Source organism: Bacillus rossius, chromosome 11, assembly GCF_032445375.1.
Source record: "Bacillus rossius redtenbacheri isolate Brsri chromosome 11, Brsri_v3, whole genome shotgun sequence".
Classification (NCBI taxonomy): domain Eukaryota; kingdom Metazoa; phylum Arthropoda; class Insecta; order Phasmatodea; family Bacillidae; genus Bacillus; species Bacillus rossius.
The window spans coordinates 38,537,692-38,561,157 of NC_086338.1; the positions used below are offsets into that span (position 1 = coordinate 38,537,692).

General features: G+C 39.5%; 1 protein-coding gene across 9 annotated transcripts in view; it reads left to right on the plus strand.

Annotated features, from left to right (window-relative positions):
• The window catches only part of LOC134536834 (kalirin), a 402,054-nt gene that overhangs the window by 155,569 nt on the left and 223,019 nt on the right, over positions 1 to 23,466 (plus strand). For all 9 annotated transcript variants that reach the window (XM_063376828.1, XM_063376829.1, XM_063376830.1 and 6 more), the window contains 6 exons: positions 1,409 to 1,600; positions 6,768 to 6,937; positions 10,655 to 10,988; positions 12,796 to 12,978; positions 17,312 to 17,431; positions 18,066 to 18,257. In XM_063376828.1, the coding sequence (XP_063232898.1) occupies positions 1,409 to 1,600; positions 6,768 to 6,937; positions 10,655 to 10,988; positions 12,796 to 12,978; positions 17,312 to 17,431; positions 18,066 to 18,257 (1,191 nt within the window). The remainder of the gene's footprint in view (positions 1 to 1,408; positions 1,601 to 6,767; positions 6,938 to 10,654; positions 10,989 to 12,795; positions 12,979 to 17,311; positions 17,432 to 18,065; positions 18,258 to 23,466) is intronic.

Sequence of the window (23,466 nt, forward strand, 5' to 3'; positions counted from 1 at the left end):
CGTACTCAAAAAGGACGTAACTAGTAATGTTCTAAGGAGAGTGATTTTTTTTTACCCTAAAATCCTTTTATTTGAATAAATATATAAATATTTTGTTAAGTTTTAGTACAAATTCTTTTATACTTTATTTACAAATGTATGAATAATGGTTTATCTGTTGTAGCTTTCACAGAAGATGTGTCCGGATGAAAAAAAAAAACCTGCACGTAGCCAAGGGCCTATCTGATTGCGGACACCGAATCGGTAGACGTACATGTACACGTTGTTGTTACATTCCTGGCCATTTTTGGGAGTTATGGAGCAACTCGTTCCCACCTGCACCAATTACTTGAGCGGCGGTCGTCCGTGACCTACATCTGTGTGACTAGGAGACATTCTTTGGCGCCGGCGGCGGTGGGGGCGCGCACAGCGCTGTGACGTAGTCACAGGCGGGCCGTGAAGGTTTCACACCCGGGGTGCCAACCACTGCAAGTGGTTGGGAAGTACTGTACAGCGTCACTGCTTCTGTTACCAACACTTAAAGTACCTTAAAAAATATATTTTTTTTTTTTTACCAATAATGGCCTTTTGTCCTGCTCCCACAAGGGAGGAGACAAAATTTCTAAATGCATCTTTTAATACACTATAATTGGAAATAAGTAATTATAATGTATTGTAAAGGGAAAAAATTGTGGTGTTTATATATTTTTCGAAAGAATGAATGTTTGTGTGGATAAGTATTCAGTTACTGATGTGTGACATCATAGCTCTTGGTATACGGCATTTGTTGGGAGTAATTTCGTGAATTTATGGAACGGAAGTTGCGTGGAATGGAATTGTGTAACCGCGGCGCTGCAATCTGTGGCGGATGGCGCAAACCAAAAAGTTTACAAAGCCAAAAGGAAACGTCTACAGTATCAACTGTTTAATGAATTTTAACAATATGGGCAGCATTTTAATAAAATTATATGTCGAATACCCGGGGTTTACTATTCCTACATGTCTTTTTTCGCATTTTTTAGTTATATTTTTTTAGGTCTGCAAATAGAATGATTCGATGGACGACGTAGCTCCTTCGACAGCGAATTTTAGCGGGGGGGTGCGGTAACTACGCGTCCAGAAATGTAGTTTGAAAACACAGTTTAGGTATATTTATAATGCTAGGCATTATTTTAAAGAATTTTTCTTTAAATTTCGTGTCCGAGTTTCTTATTATAAGTGTATCTGCAACCGAGGTTAGATGTTGCAAATCGCTGGCGAGTAGTAAAAAAAAACTTGCTCACTTGTTTTTTTTTGTATTTGTGGGTGTGATTTTTTTTAAAAAAAATTATATAGTTTTAGATATGTTCCGGCAGAAGTAGTGGATGTTGTTTGAACGGCAGTAGAGCGGTGATGCAGGCGCAGCGTCACGCTCGTCTGGTTGTTGCAGAACACGTACACCAACGCCGAGAAGCTGCTGACGGCAGCGGAGGAGTTGGCGCAGACAGGCGAGTGCAACGCCGACGAGATCTACTCCGTGGCCCACGAGCTAGAGAGCCACGTGACCAGCTTCGCGGCGCGCGTCGAGCAGCGGCGACGGCGCCTCGACCTCGCGGTGCTGTTTTACACCCGCGAGAAGGAGGTGAGCTCTCCGTCACCCGCCTTCTCTCCACCCTCCCTGGAACCTCATTGACTCTACCCCTTAGCTCTACCCCTTAGCTCTACCCCTTAGCTCTACCCCTTAGCTCTACCCCTTAGCTCTACCCCTTAGCTCTACCCCTTAGCTCTACCCCTTAGCTCTACCCCTTAGCTCTACCCCTTAGCTCTACCCCTTAGCTCTACCCCTTAGCTCTACCCCTTAGCTCTACCCCTTAGCTCTACCCCTTAGCTCTACCCCTTAGCTCTACCCCTTAGCTCTACCCCTTAGCTCTACCCCTTAGCTCTACCCCTTAGCTCTACCCCTTAGCTCTACCCCTTAGCTCTACCCCTTAGCTCTACCCCTTAGCTCTACCCCTTAGCTCTACCCCTTAGCTCTACCCCTTAGCTCTACCCCTTAGCTCTACCCCTTAGCTCTACCCCTTAGCTCTACCCCTTAGCTCTACCCCTTAGCTCTACCCCTTAGCTCTACCCCTTAGCTCTACCCCTTAGCTCTACCCCTTAGCTCTACCCCTTAGCTCTACCCCTTAGCTCTACCCCTTAGCTCTACCCCTTAGCTCTACCCCTTAGCTCTACCCCTTAGCTCTACCCCTTAGCTCTACCCCTTAGCTCTACCCCTTAGCTCTACCCCTTTACTCTACCCCTTTACTCTACCCCTTAGCTCTACCCCTTAGCTCTACCCCTTAGCTCTACCCCTTAGCTCTACCCCTTAGCTCTACCCCTTAGCTCTACCCCTTAGCTCTACCCCTTAGCTCTACCCCTTAGCTCTACCCCTTTGCTCTACCCCTTAGCTCTACCCCTTTGCTCTACCCCTTAGCTCTACCCCTTAGCTCTACCCCTTAGCTCTACCCCTTTACTCTACCCCTTAGCTCTACCCCTTAGCTCTACCCCTTAGCTCTACCCCTTAGCTCTACCCCTTAGCTCTACCCCTTAGCTCTACCCCTTAGCTCTACCCCTTAGCTCTACCCCTTAGCTCTACCCCTTAGCTCTACCCCTTAGCTCTACCCCTTAGCTCTACCCCTTAGCTCTACCCCTTAGCTCTACCCCTTAGCTCTACCCCTTAGCTCTACCCCTTAGCTCTACCCCTTAGCTCTACCCCTTAGCTCTACCCCTTAGCTCTACCCCTTAGCTCTACCCCTTAGCTCTACCCCTTAGCTCTACCCCTTAGCTCTACCCCTTAGCTCTACCCCTTTACTCTACCCCTTAGCTCTACCCCTTAGCTCTACCCCTTAGCTCTACCCCTTAGCTCTACCCCTTAGCTCTACCCCTTAGCTCTACCCCTTAGCTCTACCCCTTAGCTCTACCCCTTAGCTCTACCCCTTAGCTCTACCCCTTAGCTCTACCCCTTAGCTCTACCCCTTAGCTCTACCCCTTAGCTCTACCCCTTAGCACTACCCCTTAGCACTACCCCTTAGCTCTACCCCTTAGCTCTACCCCTTAGCTCTACCCCTTAGCTCTACCCCTTAGCTCTACCCCTTAGCTCTACCCCTTAGCTCTACCCCTTAGCTCTACCCCTTAGCTCTACCCCTTAGCTCTACCCCTTTACTCTACCCCTTAGCTCTACCCCTTAGCTCTACCCCTTAGCTCTACCCCTTAGCTCTACCCCTTAGCTCTACCCCTTAGCTCTACCCCTTAGCTCTACCCCTTAGCTCTACCCCTTAGCTCTACCCCTTAGCTCTACCCCTTAGCTCTACCCCTTAGCTCTACCCCTTAGCTCTACCCCTTAGCTCTACCCCTTTGCTCTACCCCTTAGCTCTACCCCTTAGCTCTACCCCTTAGCTCTACCCCTTAGCTCTACCCCTTAGCTCTACCCCTTAGCTCTACCCCTTAGCTCTACCCCTTAGCTCTACCCCTTAGCTCTACCCCTTTACTCTACCCCTTAGCTCTACCCCTTAGCTCTACCCCTTAGCTCTACCCCTTAGCTCTACCCCTTTACTCTACCCCTTAGCTCTACCCCTTAGCTCTACCCCTTAGCTCTACCCCTTTGCTCTACCCCTTAGCTCTACCCCTTAGCTCTACCCCTTAGCTCTACCCCTTAGCTCTACCCCTTTACTCTACCCCTTTACTCTACCCCTTTACTCTACCCCTTAGCTCTACCCCTTAGCTCTACACCTTAGCTCTACCCCTTAGCTCTACACCTTAGCTCTACCCCTTAGCTCTACCCCTTTACTCTACACCTTAGCTCTACCCCTTAGCTCTACCCCTTAGCTCTACCCCTTAGCTCTACCCCTTTGCTCTACCCCTTAGCTCTACCCCTTAGCTCTACCCCTTTACTCTACCCCTTAGCTCTACCCCTTAGCTCTACCCCTTTACTCTACCCCTTAGCTCTACCCCTTAGCTCTACCCCTTAGCTCTACCCCTTAGCTCTACCCCTTAGCTCTACCCCTTAGCTCTACCCCTTAGCTCTACCCCTTAGCTCTACCCCTTAGCTCTACCCCTTAGCTCTACCCCTTAGCTCTACCCCTTTACTCTACCCCTTTACTCTACCCCTTTACTCTACCCCTTAGCTCTACCCCTTAGCTCTACCCCTTAGCTCTACCCCTTAGCTCTACCCCTTTACTCTACCCCTTAGCTCTACCCCTTAGCTCTACCCCTTAGCTCTACCCCTTAGCTCTACCCCTTAGCTCTACCCCTTAGCTCTACCCCTTAGCTCTACCCCTTAGCTCTACCCCTTAGCTCTACCCCTTAGCTCTACCCCTTAGCTCTACCCCTTAGCTCTACCCCTTAGCTCTACCCCTTAGCTCTACCCCTTTACTCTACCCCTTAACTCTACCCCTTAGCTCTACCCTTATCTCTACGCTTTAACCCCCATAAAATCCTTAAATCTCTAACCTCCTTAACATCCTTAAATCTCTAACGTCCTTAACCCCCTTAAATCTCTTACCTCCTTAACCCCCTCCCTTAACCCCTTAATCCCTCCCTTAACCCCTTAATCCCTCCATTAACTATTCTAATACCTCCCTTAACCCTCTTATTCACTCCCTTGACATGAGTCAAAACAAGTGCCTAAACAACCATCATGTTCATTAGTTTATTTAAATATATGAATTTTAGACTGACCAATCAGATTCGAACAGCAAGTTCCATAGTGATGATACCCAACACACCTTATGCATGCTATAGGACCAAGCGTTCTTGTAATATGGGCCATGAAATATTCCAGACCTGACTAAAGGCTTGATGTGTACAATCCCATAAAACAACAAAAAGGACACAAGATGCACATTCCTCAAAAAGGACTAACCTTAGGATGCACATTAAGATGCACATTCAACAAAACGGACACACATTGGGACGTACATTAAAATAAAAGGACGAAATTTTGGATGTATCCGGCCACCAAAGAGAGTCAGATGGAACTTTTGGATACAAATGTAACTGTTTATTAGCAAGCAAATAACATCTGATAAATCAACTAAGATGACTTTCCTTCTGTAAAATACTTTTATGGTATCAATGAGGAGATAAGATAATGAAGATTATTGCACAGATTTATGTGAATGCATGTTGTGTACCATGGTAAAAGAAATCAAATTTTTGAGTTTACTCAATGTACTATGATATGAGTTCGCAATAATCTACATGAATGTTTGTACTTCGAACATTTTTGTGGATGCCTGCTAATGTACCACGTTTAATAAATGGAAGAAATATGTGGTGAGATGGAAGAATTACATAATTTTACAAAGATTGCAAAGTTTTGAGTGGATTTTCATGAAAATTGTGAATTTTTTTATGGATGTACAATTAATGATTTTGAATACGAGCAATGATGGAGATAAATGTAATTCCAAATGTGCGTCTTTTTTGTCAAATTTATTTAATATTTATTTTTATAATTTTTATCAATATTTTTATATATAAGTAAAATGGAATTGTGGTGAAAAATTCCACATAAGATGTCAAATTGCAGACATAAAGAGGGCCATCCCACATATTTGAACTTAAATTTTTAATTTTTTTTTGTGGAAAATATGGTATGAGTCACAGTACTGGTAGCACACACACCCACATGTGCAATAGTGCAATAACAGTACACTAGGTCCCTAAATGGTGGCACAACGTGAACTAAAGTACTATAAAATTATCTTGCAAAAAAGTGTACTAATTAAAATAACATTTAGTTTTAAGAAATAGCAAGGTACAGTATTATTATTTTAAACAAAGAATTAATTGGCTATAAATAAGCTCATGCAAGCGTGAAAATTATTAGGTGAAATAAAAATAAATTGGAACAGAACAAGCTTAGAGGCGTGCCTAGTGCCCCGAGCAATACACTTGTCAGGGTAAAACTCTCGCTTTAATGAAATGTCTTAAAGCGCTACCGGGCCCTGTGGCTCTCGTTGCCCTGCGGCGTGTCTGGCCCCACGGGATGTGCCGCAAGGGGAAGCCTACAACTCACGTAGTTTCAGTTCCCTGCCACGTTCGTGCAACTTCGGATTGCTCTCAAAAAATTGAAATTAAAAAAAAAATCGAAGGGTTAGGTTATGTGAGGTCAGGTCAGTCACAACATGCTTGTTTTCATTGGGAACTTCTGATTTAGCGTCTGAAGTGGCGTTGGTACCGAAACGCAAAAACTTCGTAAATCTTCGGAAATTCTCGCAGGGAATCGAAACTACGCGAGTTTAAGGCTTCCCGTGCTGTAAGGCAGGGGTGCCCACAAGGGGGGGGGGGGGGGGTAACGATGCAGACTGGGTAATTAAAATTTCAGGGGGGGGGGGGGGGGTGGTGATTAAAAGACGAGAAAAATGTATGTATTATCTACATAATTATAGCTTCTAATGTGAAAATACGTTTCTGGTGCTTTGATAATCGAAAGGGATCTTTTAAAATCAAAATTTTCAACCCCGCACTCACTTTCCTCAACAAAAGCAGTTTGGCATCTGTCGGTTCAGGATGGAAATATTACCTGATATGACCAAAATTATTATTAGAAAATCAGTTCTAATTAATGCCAAAATGTGATAAAATATAATACTAAAAAAAGTATAATATTATAAAATAATTGAGTAAATCATTGAGAAAATGGCATAACAAATTTCGGGGAGGGGGGGGGGGGGTGTCATAGTGTTTGGATGGGTGGGGGGGCACCTCTGTGTAAGGGGTACGCTGATGTGCGTGTGTGTGCGTGTGTGTGTGTTCCGGGGGCGCAGCTGAGCAGCTGGGCGGACGAGCTGCGGCAGGATGTGCAGAGCGACGAGGCAGCCGACACCCTGGAGGTGGCGGAGAGGCTGCTAGAGCAGTGCGGGCAGCAACGGGCGTCCTCCCTCGACCTGTGCGTGGCCACCGTCGCGCAGGGCGAGACCCTCCTCAAGGAGCTCAGGTCCGTCCACAACCGGTCGTCTCAGTTCCCCCGGACGTACACGTCCCATTTTAAAAACAGTTTCAGGGGCGATTGTTCCGTGTCCTGATGGCATCATCCCTTGTGGTTCGTAGTGCTTGCTGTTTTAATTCAGTACGTTGAAAGATCCTGGCCAAACAAAAAACTGAAATTTGACAACACAAACAAATTGTCAGGACTTAATAAAAAATTTTTTTCAGTCACATCCAATTTATGATCATAATTCATTGTCACATCACAAGTTTTTTTTTTTTTTTTAAGTCTCCAGGAACTCTCGACAGCATGCATCGAAACATCAAGCATCATTTAACCACAGGATGGATGCATTTGGGATCATGCCATCAGGTTCGAGGGGATAAACTTGGACGCATCGTATTATGCTTTTTACCATGAATACGCAAACATATGGGAAAACAAGCCAGAAATGAAGCCAATGTTAAGTGAAATAGACTGCACAGAGAATTCTGTGCTGTCTAAAGACCGTATCATCACTTGACAAACAATACCGCCGGACATTAAAAAAAAATGTACTTTTGGGTTTTAATGCATTCTAGTGGACATTTCACATCCACATGACTGACATTGATCACTTTACAAAGCATACTTTTTTTAAAAAAATTATATTGGAGCTGTGGTGTATGTAGATTTAAGTAGACTTTCAAAGTAATTATAGTCTTCAGATGTAGGATCTGTGTGGACCCCATCATACCTAAACGTTTCAAATGACAATGTAAACATCAGTTACTTTTCGGGGTAAAGGAATCCCGATAAAAGCTGTTGAAATGTTCAAAGTCATCTAGGTTTTTGGCATGCAGAAATCCAAACCCTGGCTCAAATGTGATCACTATGTGGGCTTTGTGGAAGACCTGATAAACAGTTTCATGCCTTATTCTGTGATGCTGACTATACGTTTTATGAAATCAGAAAAAAAATTAAGTGGAATTAGACTTAAACTCTCAGCATAAAATGTAGTTAAACATTGTAATAAGATTTTGAAATGGAAAAGTTTTTCAGTGATTTTAACTTTCCTGCATTTGGAGAAAGCACTCTAGCTTTTAAAAATTAATAAATACACTGCTTGGATTTATGATTTAAAGTATGTGCCACCAAACCTGTATTATCATCAAAAGATGAGTCTGTTAAGATATTTAAAACGTAATATAATGATTCTAGACACGTTTGCAGTAGTACTGTCAAATTGAAGTACTTAAAGAAACATTAGTTTTTATTGTGGTTACATTCTGCATGGTTACATGTAGCTTGCAGAAGATGATAAAGCACATTGCGAAGGAACTACTTGGACTAATTATTGCTCGTTGACTTCAGTTGGAAAGTGTGCTCGATTAATTGCTCTCAAGTGGACTGACCGTGGTGTGCCTCGCAAAACAGCATTTCCTTTTGCTTTGTGCTTGCGAATGGCAAGGCTAAAACAGAATGGAGTGGAGCGCCTTAAACCAGTTATACCGTGAATTAAGAGGAAGGCGGATGCAGAAGGTGTAAGACCAGTGTACAAGGACCATTGCGCTGAGAGTATAGGTCTTAATTCCACTCCATTTTTTTCTTATTTCATAAAAAGTATAGTCAGCATCACAGATTAAGGCATGAAACTGTTTATCAGGTTTTCCACAAGCCCACATAGTGATCACATTTGAGCCAGGGTTTGGATTTCGTCAGTACAATCATTATACTGAGCTTGTGATAAGAATTAATAGACTAATCTCAAGACAGTCTCAAGCAATTATTGACTAGATGACCTTGAAATGTTCAAGGTGTAGGGCCATGTGTAGGGCCATGTGTAGGGCCATGTGTAGGGCCATTTGTAGGGCCAAAAAAATGATTTGAATTAGTTGTTAATTTTTCACTTTTTTTGTTTATATATGTGAGTGGTGCACACCAAATACTCCACCAGCATTTTGATCACTGCTACTTACAGCATGCCATTTGGAAAAAAATCAATTCATTCTGTTTCCAAACAAATGCAAATACAGTCGGAACAAATAACAGTAGACAACAATTTATATACAGATGTACACAATGGATATCAACAAGGCATGATCATTTTTCCTATAGTTTCTCATGAAATTGCAGAGTGAATGTGCCCAATTGGTCTATCACTGTTTGAAGACACATTTTAATATATGTAAAATCCTGCTAATCCGAAAATCCGGCTTATCCAAACAAGTTTAGGATGAAATTAAATAAAAATCCTTGAATTAATTTGTATTTTACAAAATTATTTTTGATTACTTGATCCAATTATCAAGATGTTTAGTGATATTGTGTTTCCAAAATTGTCATAGGCTGTGTTACGTGATAACATAGTGATTATAGAAGTGTAGTTTACTAAATGCTGTGTAAACGGTAATCCAAACATGTCTTGGTTCCAATTAGTCCAGTTAATGGGACACTGCTGTATGCTTGTGCAAAGTTTTCTAAATATGTGTGCACAAAAACAAGTAACAGATTTTGCTAAACAAAACCATCCTGTCTTTAAGTTTATATCATTATATAATAGTATATATACAGTACTTGCAAACAGACTTTACCAAACCATTCTCCAGTCTTCCATCAGCCAGACTCTGAAAGCATTAATTTTTCCAGATTGTTTTAGTGCATTATCATACGCGATGTAAATTTACGTATGCAAAGACTTTTTAAATCCTGATTATTGTTTGTAAAAAAAATTAATTCTTACTGTGTTTTTATATTTTTTGAAAAATTAATTTTGAAAATTGTAAAGTTAAATATAGAAAGAAGTAAGGAAAGTGTAAATACAACTGGGGCAGCTATTTCTTTTGTTTCAGAAAATTTATAAATTGGTAGATTATTTTAAGAGAAGTATGCCGTATATAAGTAACTTTTTGGTTCGGGAAGGTCAGGGTGAAGTGAAGGGAAATTTTGTTTTGGATATTGTTCAGGCCGGGTGTAATGTTGGAATTGTGACGCTGCTGCTCCCACGCCATCTCGTGGCTAGTCCGTTCTCGTTTTGTTTTCGCTTCGGTAGGTCGGCCGCGCACGACAGCGGAAGTTTGTGATCATCGGTAATTATACGGTCCGTTTTTGTCGATGGAGCCCAGACAGATATATCGCACCCCGAGTACAAGGCAATCGTAACTCAAAAATCAGTGCAATACCACCATGACTCAGATGCCATAGTCTTGCACACATATTCTCATATATAATGTTTTCCCAGAGTGCAACCCTACATTACGTATTTGCCACAAGTCCCGTGAAAGTGAATATAATATTGCGATATAGTCTTGCGGTGCCTAGGTGATGATATTTTCCTGCTCATGGTCAAAATATCTCATAAGCTCAAATTTTTTTAGAAGCACTAAACTCACCCTATTTACTGTGAAGAGCTAATGTAATTACCTAGCAAGAAGACATGAGGGTAAATGTGTTCGACAAGATCCATGCGTGATGTTATCCCACATAGCTGTGTACACATGTGTAAGCAAGCACTGGCATGCAAAGCAGTTCTACAAGCACATAACACTTTGCAAATACAATCAAAAAATATTTCTAGGTTACCTTGTTGTGGGTCAATCCAATTGTGATCGCACTTCTCCGAAGCACTGATTTATGCAGGAATCACCATAATTTTATTTGATGTGTACCCAGGGTGCGATTATGTTTGTGAGAGTGTCTGTGATGGGTTTCTCCCCCGTCCGTGACGAGCGGAGGTTGGCGGTGCAGGAACGCGGGCGTCACGCCGGAGATGGACTCGACGGGCTCGATGGCGGCGGTGGAGTCGGCGCTGGACCGCCTGGGCAAGCAGCGCGCTGAGCTGGACGAGCTGTGGTCGGCGCGCCGCCTCAAGCTGGACCTGAGCCTGCGCCTGAGGCTGTTCGAGCGCGACGCCCTGGAGGCGTCGTCACGCCTGGAGCGCTGGTCGGAGGAGCTGGGCCGCGCGGAGCTGGGGCGCGACGCGGCGCAGGCCGAGCAGCTGCTGCGGCTGCACGGCGAGGGCGTGGCACGCATGCAGGCCGCCGCCTTCCAGGTGCTGCAGCAGGGGCAGGAGCTCGCGCAGGTGGGCAAGCCCTTCCCGTCGCGTGCGTGCCGCCAGGGACACCTGTATTTTAGCGAATACATTTTGTGTCAAGGTATTTCACAAAACACTCTGGTTTTTCTCCTGTGGTTATTGGCTGAGGTCGGTGAGACCAGGGGGAATCATTAGGGACACCTGTATTTCGCGACCAGATATCGTTAAAATCCACTAACATTTAATACTAAACGTTTCCCTTGTCTCTACGAGCTTTGGTACGAGTCATCTGCCGCAGATGGCAGCGCCGTGGTTCACCGTTTCCGTTCCATTCGCGTAATTACTCCTGCCGAATGTCATGCACAGAGAGCTAAGATGTTGCACATCAGAAACTCGAGCCGTGTCAGGATTCGTCAGAAGTGTAGGTGTACCCGCGTGCGCGTGTTCCCGGAAAGGGACGTCACCAGGGGTGTCCCGACGGGAAGCGAAGTATGTTGGCACGCGATCAAGTAAACGAATCTGCGTGCTTGCTCGTGTACTTCCAGAGCCGTCCGGGTGAGGTTTGTTTGCCAATAGCGGAGGCAGCACTTATAGGTATAACTATTTGTATTTTAGCCTGTCGCGAAATGAATTGGTGAATTTTTTCCGGTCTCTACGAATTAGTAATGCCTAGGGACACCTGTATTTTAGCGAATACATTTTGTGTCAAGGTATTTCACAAAACACTATGGTTTTTCTCCCGTGGTTATTGGCTGAGTTCGGGGAGAGGTGTCGTCCCGCTCTTGACGGGGCCATTGAGAATGTGGTCACCGTACTGCTGCACCCTCACAATTTGCCATGACTCTTAGAAAAAGCTACAGTGTTTTGTGAAATACCTTGACATGAAATGAAATTGCGAAAAACAGGTGTCCCTAAGAATCATCGATCCCCCCTATTGAAGCGGGAGGGGTCCGGGGGTCCTCCCCCCGGAAAAATTTGTATTTCAAGGTGGAAAATGTTGCTATTTAAGCAGTTTTATTACCTAAAAATTGATTACACAGCACTTTCTTTGCCCCCGCTCCCACTTCAAGGTTTCAGAAGGGGGGGAGGGCAAAATACCCTTGCCCCCCCCCCCCATAATCCACCCCTGTTGTTGCGCCCCTGCGTGCAACCACACCCGGCCATGCCCAATTATTATCAAACACCAGTACCAAATGTGAAATATAAAATGCTAGAAAACAGTAAACACTGTACTAAAATGAGAAATAACTGTAACGATTAATTAAAAAAAAACTGCCACCACAGACAGTAATAAGATCTGGTTGTCTGTCAACAAACAGCCGGTGTCCACCCAAAAAATTCTGATATCAAGCAGCTTGAACCGTGCCATATCAAGAAATGTGCCTAACCAATATAATGCAAGATTAAAGAGATTTCACTCTTTTTTTGTCACTCCTTCAGTTGAGTCCTGATAATCCCACCTTCGGTAATCCAAATTCCTCTACCGGAAAATTTTGATTTTAAAAGTGCAAAATAGCGCGGTTTTTTAAGCAAATTCTTGTATCTAACCATCGGATACATCAATGTTAAAATTATTATTGTTTCCTTAAGATAAAATTTGATGAGCGAAGAAATTACAAATAAAGTTGGGCAGAATAATATGATAAAATAAAAATATCACGGTCTAGAAAGTTGGGGGGGGGACAGTCCCCTCCACCCAAAAAGTTCAGGGGGACACGTCCCCCCTGTCCCCCCCAAGTTCCTATGCCCCTGGCGATAGATCAAGCATGAACAAGGACTGCGTTGAAAAGAGAGTGAAGGGCGAGACGCCGTACAGGACGGGAGAGGTACGGACGCACCGTGCTCTTGACGGCAGGCGCTGGAGACCTCGGGGCTGTCGCTGATGGCGGACAGCCAGTACACGGCCCAGACCCGGGTCCAGGTGCTGCTGGAGTTCCTGCACGAGCGGGAGATGGACCTGGAGGACCTGGCCGAGATGAAGCGGGTCAAGCTGGAGCAGTGCGTCCAGCTGTGCCAGTTCCAGACGGACGCCAACCAGGTGCTTGCCGCAGGGCCAGGAAAACCCAGGGGGAACCGGGGAAAAAATTTGGGAAATTTAAAACTGCCAGGGAATTTGATGAAATGTCAGGGAAATCACAACACATTTCTGGAATTTCCTCTTGTGCCAACAAAAGCAAAATGGAAAATACCACTTCCGTTGATGTTTAGCCACCTCAGATATTTGGAATCATTTATTCATGCCGTTATTAAATATGTTTTGGCATGCCTACTTTTTAATATGATAATGGGACATTTGAACGGCACATTCAACCTTTTTTTTTTCTGCAGAAAAATCGTCATCAAATGGGTGCCGCGGGATTGTTCGTGTCTGAAAGGTCAGGGAAATTTGTTAATTCAGGCCTGCAAAACGTGAACAAGTAAGGCTAATTTTGGAATTCTAAGCTTGTAGCAACCATGCCGTGCACTCTATCAAACTAAGCAATGTTTCATTAATGTACCAGATTTAAATCTTATTATTTTTTTTCTTTCAAAATTATAATTTTTTTTAAAATTAGGTTCGTTTTATTTCTCCATAATACAGTGAAAGGTCTCGAATACAGTATTCTATGGTTAAACACATACCGTAATTTGACACAGATCGAGACTCTCGTATGCAGGTTTTTTATTTGATTGAATTCCGGTGTTTGACGGTAGCCTTTAGTTGCGCTGCCGTAGTTTTAAGTATGTATAGTTTCTTAATGTTTATTTTCATTTCAATAGTGTTTTCTGTTTTGTAGCGGGTTATATTTTACATTTTCACATTATTGGTGTTCCTGTTTACACCATAAATATTAACATTTAATGATCCGGATAAATCGCTAATATGGCATGGCCGTGGTCTGAACTTGACAAATAAAAGACCTTTCATTGTACGTGGTCAGATCATTGTACATCTCGGAATAGGCGGCAATTCGAATGCAGTGTGAGCAAGTGTTTAAAGGATAGTTCCAGCCCATATAATGTACCAGAGTAGAAAGACACTTTGCATGTATCATGTATAGGGGCCGGAAAAATTCGCAATTTGCGATAGATGCGATTTTTTTGCGAATTTTGAGGTTAGATGCGATTTTTTACTAATTGTTGTTATAAATGCTATATTTGCGAAATCGCGGTAAAATTGCCATTATCGGGCGAAAAACCACTATAGAATGCAACAAAATGGCTTGAACACACATTCCTCAAAGTATTTTTTTTGAAAATAGCCACCATAACACAATTACCGTAAACAATAGCTTCTGACAAGGCTTGTTGAAGGAATAAAATCCGAATCCTAACCTTTATTTATAAAACATTCCTTAACCAAATATCACGCATGATAGTATAGAATAAGTAATTTTGTAAATTTATTCTTTACGATTTACTCAAGATACCGTTGAATGTTGTTTAGAAAAGAATGTTCACACTACTTATCGACGCAGTTATTTTGTTTTGTTAGATCACATCACGTTCGCCTACGTTCGCCATTGCATCGTGTGTTGCCTGTTCATGAAGAGTATCTAACCTAACAAAACAAAATTTCCCGGGAAGCGCATCACGGAAACCAACAACCTAGAAAATATCTAGGTCGTTGACGGGATCGTAGTGAACTTGCAAAGATAAAAATGAAAATATTTTAAATGCTGAAAACTACTACAAATATTTTAGTACGCGGTTTTTTACATTCGTTGATAATCACTTTAGTCTTCAAATTTTTTTTCTGATCAATATTTTACATAGGGACAAATCATACATTATGTGGTGCACATTTAGCGTACTGAAGTTGGTCAACTCGAATCGTCAGTTTGTTTCCATCTGAAATTACTAGTGGTCAAACGTTTGTTTACAAATACCGTTTAATGATTTTGGTTTGTGTTAAAATTCGTCATAATGGGTATAAACACTATTACAACTTCTTGTATTGTTATGTAACTTTAATATCTTATGCAAATTTCTCAAAAATAGATGCTAATTTCTGGAAAATAGATGCTAATTTTCAACATCATAAATGCTAATTATGTAATAAATAGATGCTAATTTTTCCAGGCCCTAATCATGTAAGAGAATCCTTCTGAAAATGCTGAAGAAGTAAACACACAAAAAATTTTTTTTTACATTACTTTCTGGCATATCAGACAATAATGATATGTAATTTTGAAGAAACTATTAAATTTGTTCCTCATCTTTTATGATGGGTCTTTTTGTGACTGTACCATGGAGTTTGTCACTAATAAAAATCACTACACTAGTTTTTATAGCAAAATGTCACCCTTAAACTTGTATATTGCATTTTAATTAGAAAGGCTGAGCTTTCAAAAAAAGTGGCTCCAAATATTACTCAGGGATGCAAATTAATTTTTAATTTCTATTGCTGAAAATTAGAGTTGTTGGAATGCTTAAAATTTTTGGTACAGGTTCAAATCATATGACTACCTGAAATCTGAACTAGTTTACTTTAGAGATTTTTGATATTTCAATAATTTCTAAAAATTATAGCACTCCACCAGGTTAGGAACAGATTAATTTTTTTTTCCCAATTTGAATCTGAAAATGCTTATATTAATATGTATATCATCTTAATGAGAGGGACTAGGATAACATGCCACTGTAAACCCTTAATTGTATTAGGATGTAAAGTTAAATTTGCTTAATTTTTTATGTAGAGCAAGTATGAATTCTTTATATGAATCCAGTTTAAATAATTCTTACAGCAATTCTCTCTGTAGACAATTAGTTCAACATGTTGAAAGATGAGAATTTTTTCACAGTATAAAACCTGAAAGAGAAAGTACAGTGAACAATTGTTAAATCCAATCTGTAGGGTTTAATAGTCAAATGGCATTTTAAAATATATCTGTTCATAATATATAGCTTGAGGATTATGACAGTCATGTTCAATATTTTGCAGACACTTGAAAGTAATGTGGTTTATTAATAAATTATGTAAATTGTTCTATTATCACGCGTAATGAAACATAAGCTTCTGTTTGGTGTGATGTGTTAGGTGATTGGCCTCTGCAGATGTTGGCCTCCGCAGATATTTTAATGTTGTGATGGTAATATGTGAAACTTTCAACGTTAAGAAGGAAAAATTTTGTGTTACTGCTGAGCTGATAGTCTGTTTTCATTTGTATAATGCCTGAAGTTAGTTATCTTTGGGTGAACATATGCAGAAATTTGATGAGGTTGTTAATCTCAAGTTATTTTGACCTTGTAAGACTGCTACAGTTTACTATACATTGACATGGTACCTGTGTGCACTGCATTATGGTACTTTTGTTAAGTAAGTCTACACATACAACATGTGTGAAAAGCTTGTACCTGGCGGCGAGTCGGATGCTGCTAATTTTCCAATTAGCCAACTGTAATTAACAGTCACGCATGGCTCCTTGCTCCGCGACTTTGTGATAACTGTTCCATGGAGTTGCTGTGTTACTGTTTTGAGAATATGTTGTGTTGTTAAAGAAGAAAGTGTTTATTTTAAATTGTGACATGAAGAGTGAAGTGGTGTTTACTTTTCAATGTACTATGAAAGTATTGTGATGGCTCTTTATGACTTACTGGACATGAAGTTGTTAAACGTGAATGAGTACTTGGAGCTGTGTGAGTTCAGGAACCATACACACCAGGTTAGTTACAGTAACACCCTCTTAAGAAAATCCCATTTAAGAATATTTCCGTCATATTAAATTTTTAAATAATTAGCAATTGATCTTTAAATACATACAATTTTCCCTTTGGATACATTTTCTCTGTTAACGAGTCTAAATTTCTAAGTACAGTAGTGTCTTCATTAACAGAGTTAATGCTGTACTATGGCAACCTCTGTTTAGCAAAATCTCGGATAATATGGATTATAATAAGTAAACTGTCCTTGCTTTCATTTGGCCCAGTAGTATCATATTTAGGGGTGATGTTTTTTCCAGATTTTCTTCAGTATAGATTCTTTCACTTCAACCCATGATTTTCCCAAGCAGTGAGTGACATACTTGAGGTTAATTTTTTAGTCTTCTGACAACGCTTAGATAATTAATTGTTTCCTCAAGCAAATGTTTCAACAGTCTTTGCCGGTGATGGTGCTTTAGGTCGGCTTGGGTAATGCAGAACCTTGATTAATCAAAGCTTGGGACACTACTGAACCTTAAAAAAACTTTGTAAAAAGGTTTTACTATTTAGGTCCATCTGGAACTAGTGTTTGGGTAAACACCTCTGGTCTCACCATGTGGCATTCTCACGTGAGCAAGTAAGCCAATTACGGGGTTTGTATGGTTCCTATCTTCGAAGTAAAGTATCTAGTTCACGTGACGTTCGGCTGAGACGTGTGTCGACTGATCCCGGACGACTGGGTTCCACAGGTCATCAGCTGGATACGCAACGGTGAGGCAATGCTGATGGCCAGTTTCTCCATCCCCAGCTGCCTCCAGGATGCAGAACAGCTGAAAAAGGAGCATGAGCAATTCCAAGTGGCGATCGAGGTGAGTGAGATATCACATTTCTGGTGTGTCTGTTGCACGGTTTCATGCAGCAATTCTTCAACCTGGTATTTTCTCGTCAAGTACACTGGTACCACCGTTTTCTTCTTTTATATAATGCCAGTGGTGTTATTACTATCTTAAGGGGGAGATCCTTTTCATCTCTGAAATTCAATCCCATTCATGTATGAAATCTAATCCCTTTTGTGAATTACTGTATACATAAAATTGTAGAAATGAAAGCTCATTAACATAATACTTCAACAATTTTTGGGTATGTTGCAGATTGACACATAGTTGTTTCTTGATTGAGCTAGATTATTGATTATTATGTTAATTGTATGTACTACCGCATCTAAACATGAATTGGAAACTCTCGCTATCATTTTGATCTTGATGTGGAAATTTTTAAAACTGCTTCAAAATTTTGGTTGGAAGAAGATTAAAAATCATGATGAAGTTGATTGATACATATTAGTGTGACCAAATAGGTGATTGATTTTTTTTTTTTAATAAATAAAATTTTTACTTACCTATTCTTGCTCTCTATTCCTTCAAAACAGGAGAATTTCGTACCCCTGAAGGGAGTGAGTTTTGCAGAAGCGCTGTAACTAGTGTGTTGCTTGCTTGCTTGCAGAAGACACACACGTCAGCGGTGCAGGTGAAGCACCGGGCGGAGTCGCTGATCAGCGCGAACCACTACGACCCGCAGAGCATCCGGGAGATAGCGGAGGAGGTGACCAAGAGGTGGCAGCAGCTGGTCACGTGCGCCGAGGAGAGGCACAAGCTGGTCACCGCCAGCCTCAACTTCTACAAGACCGCGGAGCAGGTACCGCCGGCGACGACCTCCGAGGTCGTACCTGAACGTGCGTGTCATTCAGAGATCATGTAGGAACGAGATTATTCGTGGACAAGATTAAATGGTCAATTGCGATAAAACCAAAATTAACACACGAACACATTCAATCAACACATAACACCAAAATTCAAGTTAACACGCCATTTAGCACTGGAAAGTAACCAAAAACTTGAAATCGGTCAACATTTCGACAAACATTAACTCAAATTAAAAAAATTGTATCTTTTATTATGGTAAATTCATTAAAAGTAATTTATTGTGCATGAACTTTGTACCAAAATGTATAAAGGGATTGGAAAAAATTAATATTAACTTTGTTTTATCTTGCATCTCTTTTTAGGAAACTTGTTTTGACATGGTCAGCACTTTTTTTCAAACAAACACAAATATGTTGATTTATTTTTATTTTTCTCATTTTCTGTTTTAAATATGCTTATTAGGAACTAATGATTTTATGCTTTAATTGCATGATGTGTTAGATAAAAGTAGACTATTTTGTTGAAATATAAAACATATTTTAGATTCATATTTCTTGAATAATACACATTTTTATGAACCATACACTATAAAAAAAACACCAAAATCTCCTGTTTTCTAAATTAAATCAGCCTAATAATAAAACCATAAATTCTTGTCCCTAATTATATGGTGAATTGCGAAACAAAACCAAAATAACTCTGAAAAGTCTAGCCCCGGGCCTATAGCTCAAGCACCGGGGGTCTACAAAAAACCTTCCACACTCCACTGTTACAGGAAAGCCAAAAAGTCAACGTCGCCCTTCCCTGTTGCGTGGGTGTGGGATCCAGTTACCATCAACTAGTAATAAGGTGGCATGGGAGACTATGGGGCTCAACATCTAACCAAAAAAACTTGTGTTTAATAAAAATAACATTTACTTAAAAAAATATATATCACTCGCATACCTAATTTGCGTAAATACCTTGAGCACCTTTTCCGTTACGAGCTCTATCAATGAACAAGCATATCACCATCCTCATACTCCTATACATGCAACTAGTAATAATATTATAATACATTTAAAAAATAATAATATATTATGAAACTAACAGTCCACTAATGAGTCCAACTGAGCAACGTAACATAACCGCAGCGCGCTACTTGATTATACTTATGGTACCATTAATTATCTTTCATCTGTCCCACGAAAAAGTTATTATTATTATCTTGAAGTTAATGAATAGTAAATGAAAGTTAATCAAAGACGTCAGTTTCTTCGCCGTAACTGAGTGCACACGAGTATCGTAGTCCTAGATCCGATTTAACTCTCAATATGTCTTGTAGCCGGGGAAACACTCATGGTGGTGAATAATGCAGTTGTTTGCCTTACTTTGTGTTGCGCTGTGCTGTTATGCCGCTACCTCGGTGCTCGCCCGGGCCCGGGAACTCGCCGACGCTGCTCGCGTCGCGTGATGCCTCTCGCCATACCCTGGGACTTCCAAATAGCCCCGAAGACGATACTTGCTCGGCCGCAAATCTGCAAGGCCTTGCCGCCAAAAAGTGCCCACTTCGGCGTCCAGACCAGCACTGTCCCCAGTCGCACAAGCCGCACACTCACTCGTCGGCTCCTCACTCGGCAATCCTCGACTCCACCGAAAAACCCCGAAGGTGTCAAGTCACACTGGTGCCAACTTCACAAACTGTCAGTACGTTAAATTACGTCCAGATCGCACCAACACGGGAAAGTTCGAAATAAAAAGAAATATATTACCTGCTACTAGAAATAAATAAATCTAAATTAATTAATCATAACAAATAAATACTGTTAACAAAACATAGGTAACCGGGTGCCGCCGTTACCACCCTAGTGGTAACAAAAGCATGTCAATCATTGTATAACATTGAAATGCAAGTTAATGCACCAAAGAGCACCAAAATACAAATTAATTTATGAAATTAAGTAGCATTTAATCTAAACTTAATTTATATCACAAAACAAGTAATATTTTAATGTTTGATTATTAAGGAATGTCATTGTACGAAAGTGAATAGATCAGAAAAATTTATTTGTTCAACCTTGCACCTCTTATTGAATAACTTTTAACAACAAATTCTCATCAATTTATTTTCATTGTTCTGAATTTATCTATTTTAAAGAAATCTATTACAGATTATTATTTTATCTTAAAAATTCAACATGTGAACATTACACTATTATGTTGGAATAAGTAGGCCTATGTATCACAAAATTGAATTTATAAAAATAAAAACAAAACACTGAACTCAAACATGATATAAATCAGCATTTTGACAAAACTTAACTCAAACCACAAAATTGTGAATTTTTATCATGGTAAATTCATTGAGTGTAATTATCTAGCATCAATTTTGAACCAAAATATATTAACTAAATGAATGAAAATAATTTATATTATGATGTTTGATCTTGCATCTGTTATTACGTGTTTTTAAATATTAATCACGTTGGCTTATTTTTATGAGTAATTCTTTTCTAGACATACTTATTACAATTTATTTTATTGTATAAATGCATCATATGCATTTGAAAAATGTACCATTCTCGTAGTGTAAAAATTTTTCTAATAAGATGTGCAATATAAAAAAAATTTTTTTTCCAGTTTATTTAATACATATATTTGGTACTAACTCCAAACTAAATAATTTACATCCATTGACTTTAATATATTAAATCCTAATCTGAATTGAGTTTTAATTAAATGTGTTGATTAATTTCATGATTTTTGTTGCATTTTGGTGCTTTATGTTATGGTGTATGTATTTACTTGCATTTCAGTGTTGTTATATGTTGTATTGACATGTTTTTCAATATTATTTCGTCTTTATCGCAATTTACAGTATAATCTCGTCTATAGATCCTACTTTGCTGTTTGTCTAGGACACAGGTACATTATTAATTAACTTATTTTTTATTTTTGTTTGTAACTTAAGACTTATCAGCACTTCAGTCAATACACTAACAAAACACCTCCACCATCTTTGCCACAGGCTGCACTTTCTTGCATTTTGTTCTAGCGGGAGTGTGAAGTAAACCGCAGCAATACTACAGATACTTGGCATTCCTCCAAATGTTACACTTGACTCATGTGATGAGTTTCTGTTTATTGTTCTTTACACTAGTTTGTGACCATACATTGTGATTTGGCCATGTCTGTGTGATGCAGCTAAATTATGTAAATTCTTAGATAACTTCAAATTGTAACCCTAACCCAATCAATCCTGTTGATTTGTGAATTTTGCTGTAAATTAAACTTTACACTTACATTTGTTAGGATATTACCACTACCAAGTTCTTTTTATTTACATGAATATATAGTTTACAAATATTTAGAATGTCAAAATTAGTTACAAATAAGTTGCATTGAAAATACTATTTTCACAATATTAGATGATAATTTATAAAATAATATGCTAATTTTGTAAAAAAAAAAAAAAAAAAAAAAAAAAAAGGGGGGGGGGGGGGCTATTTTTTTCAGTCCCTTTTATTTGCTAATTAATCCATTGCCATAAAAACAGGTGTGTTTGTAGCCCTAATCAAATGAGGAGACTACCTCATTTATACACAAGTGAATTTTAGAGGGATAGCATGTTAAGCTACAATATTCAAAACTAGTTCAGTTTGTTTATGGTGTACATACTTTGAACATGTTTATACATTCTTTTTTTTTTGTTAGGATTGATTATTAAATCTCTTTCTATTACTTTATGCCTCTGATATTTTTCTCTGTGCCATAACCTTACATGTATTCTACAAGGCAGTGGTTCCATGAATGGTCTCCAAACTGTTGTAATCAGGATGAATAAATAGTGCTAGCTGATAGAAGAGGCAGATAGGAGCAAAGTGTAACTACAACTGAGGAAACATGTTTCAAGCAGTATGGCTTCGTATTTGTGTTCGCCATGTTAGATGTAATGTATCCAAAAAATCAGTACTTTTCCAATATATTTATGAACCTAACATTATGATTATGAGGTATGTTAAAGTTAGTGCTTTCAATTTGTTATTAATATAATTTTGATCCTTTGAGTAAAATATATATATTTACTATATTGATATATTCTGGAAATGTTATTAGGTTTTGTTAATGGGATATAAATATTTTGTTTTAACAAGTAAAGTTATATCAACTCAGAGTGCTGTAGGTGCTAGTTTGGTTTAATAGTCATTACAAAAGTTGAATTCAAAACCATAATTTGTTGACATTTAAATTTCATATGGCTATAATTGTTCTAATTTCCTATTTACGATATTGTGTATTTGATACACAGTGAATTAATTTTATGCAAAATTTGATTTTTGCAACTCATTTTATTATTACATTTTTATCTGGAATCTTATTGTGGGCATTTGCATTTGCATGTGTAAGGACATATTTTGGTTTTGTGGCCTCTTCTTGATGTGAGAGTATGTGTCCGTCCATCTGTTTGTTCATGCTGTTGCTTGTGTTTTTTACTGTTTCGGATAAAAGTGAAAGCAAACACACTAATGTACAGTCTATCATTAAGATTAAGTACCATGTTAATGTTGGTACAAATAATTTTCAAGAAAGAAAAGTTTAAATTGCGGCCAAAGAAATTAGTTATAGAAATGTGTGATTGACAATTTTTTCTTCCTGTAGTTAATTTGAGTACACAGTTAGCCATCAATGAAAATTACTAACTAAAATTGTGCAATCAACTTTTCTATTTAATGCAGTGATAAATTGTGCTGAGATTTTGACTTGCACCATCATCCCTGTTTACTTTTATTTTCCTTGATTTAAAACGTTTAGGTAATTTTTTTTTGAGAGTTGTGAAATGCAGTTCAGGCGTAAAACAATCCCACTTAAAATATGCTGTTTCCGAATAGTAAGAGTGAGCTTTTACTGATACTGATACAGCATTTATCAAAGTATCTTAATTTCAGGTTGCATTCAATGAGAAACGTGAAAGGTTGTTGACAGTAGTTGCAACAGACAAGTGTTACATTTATACTAAAAGATAGCGCCACAAGGGTGCATGAAAGGATGCAAAAATCTGCATCGGAGATTTGATAAAGCTCCTTGCAACTATTCCAAAGGTTTTTAATAAATAAATAAAAAAAAAAAAACTCACACCCATTGATGCACTTTTCAAGTATATTTTAGTTTAAAGGATCCTTTACGGCTTGTCTGCCATTGGCTGAGCAAGATGTAGTCCATTT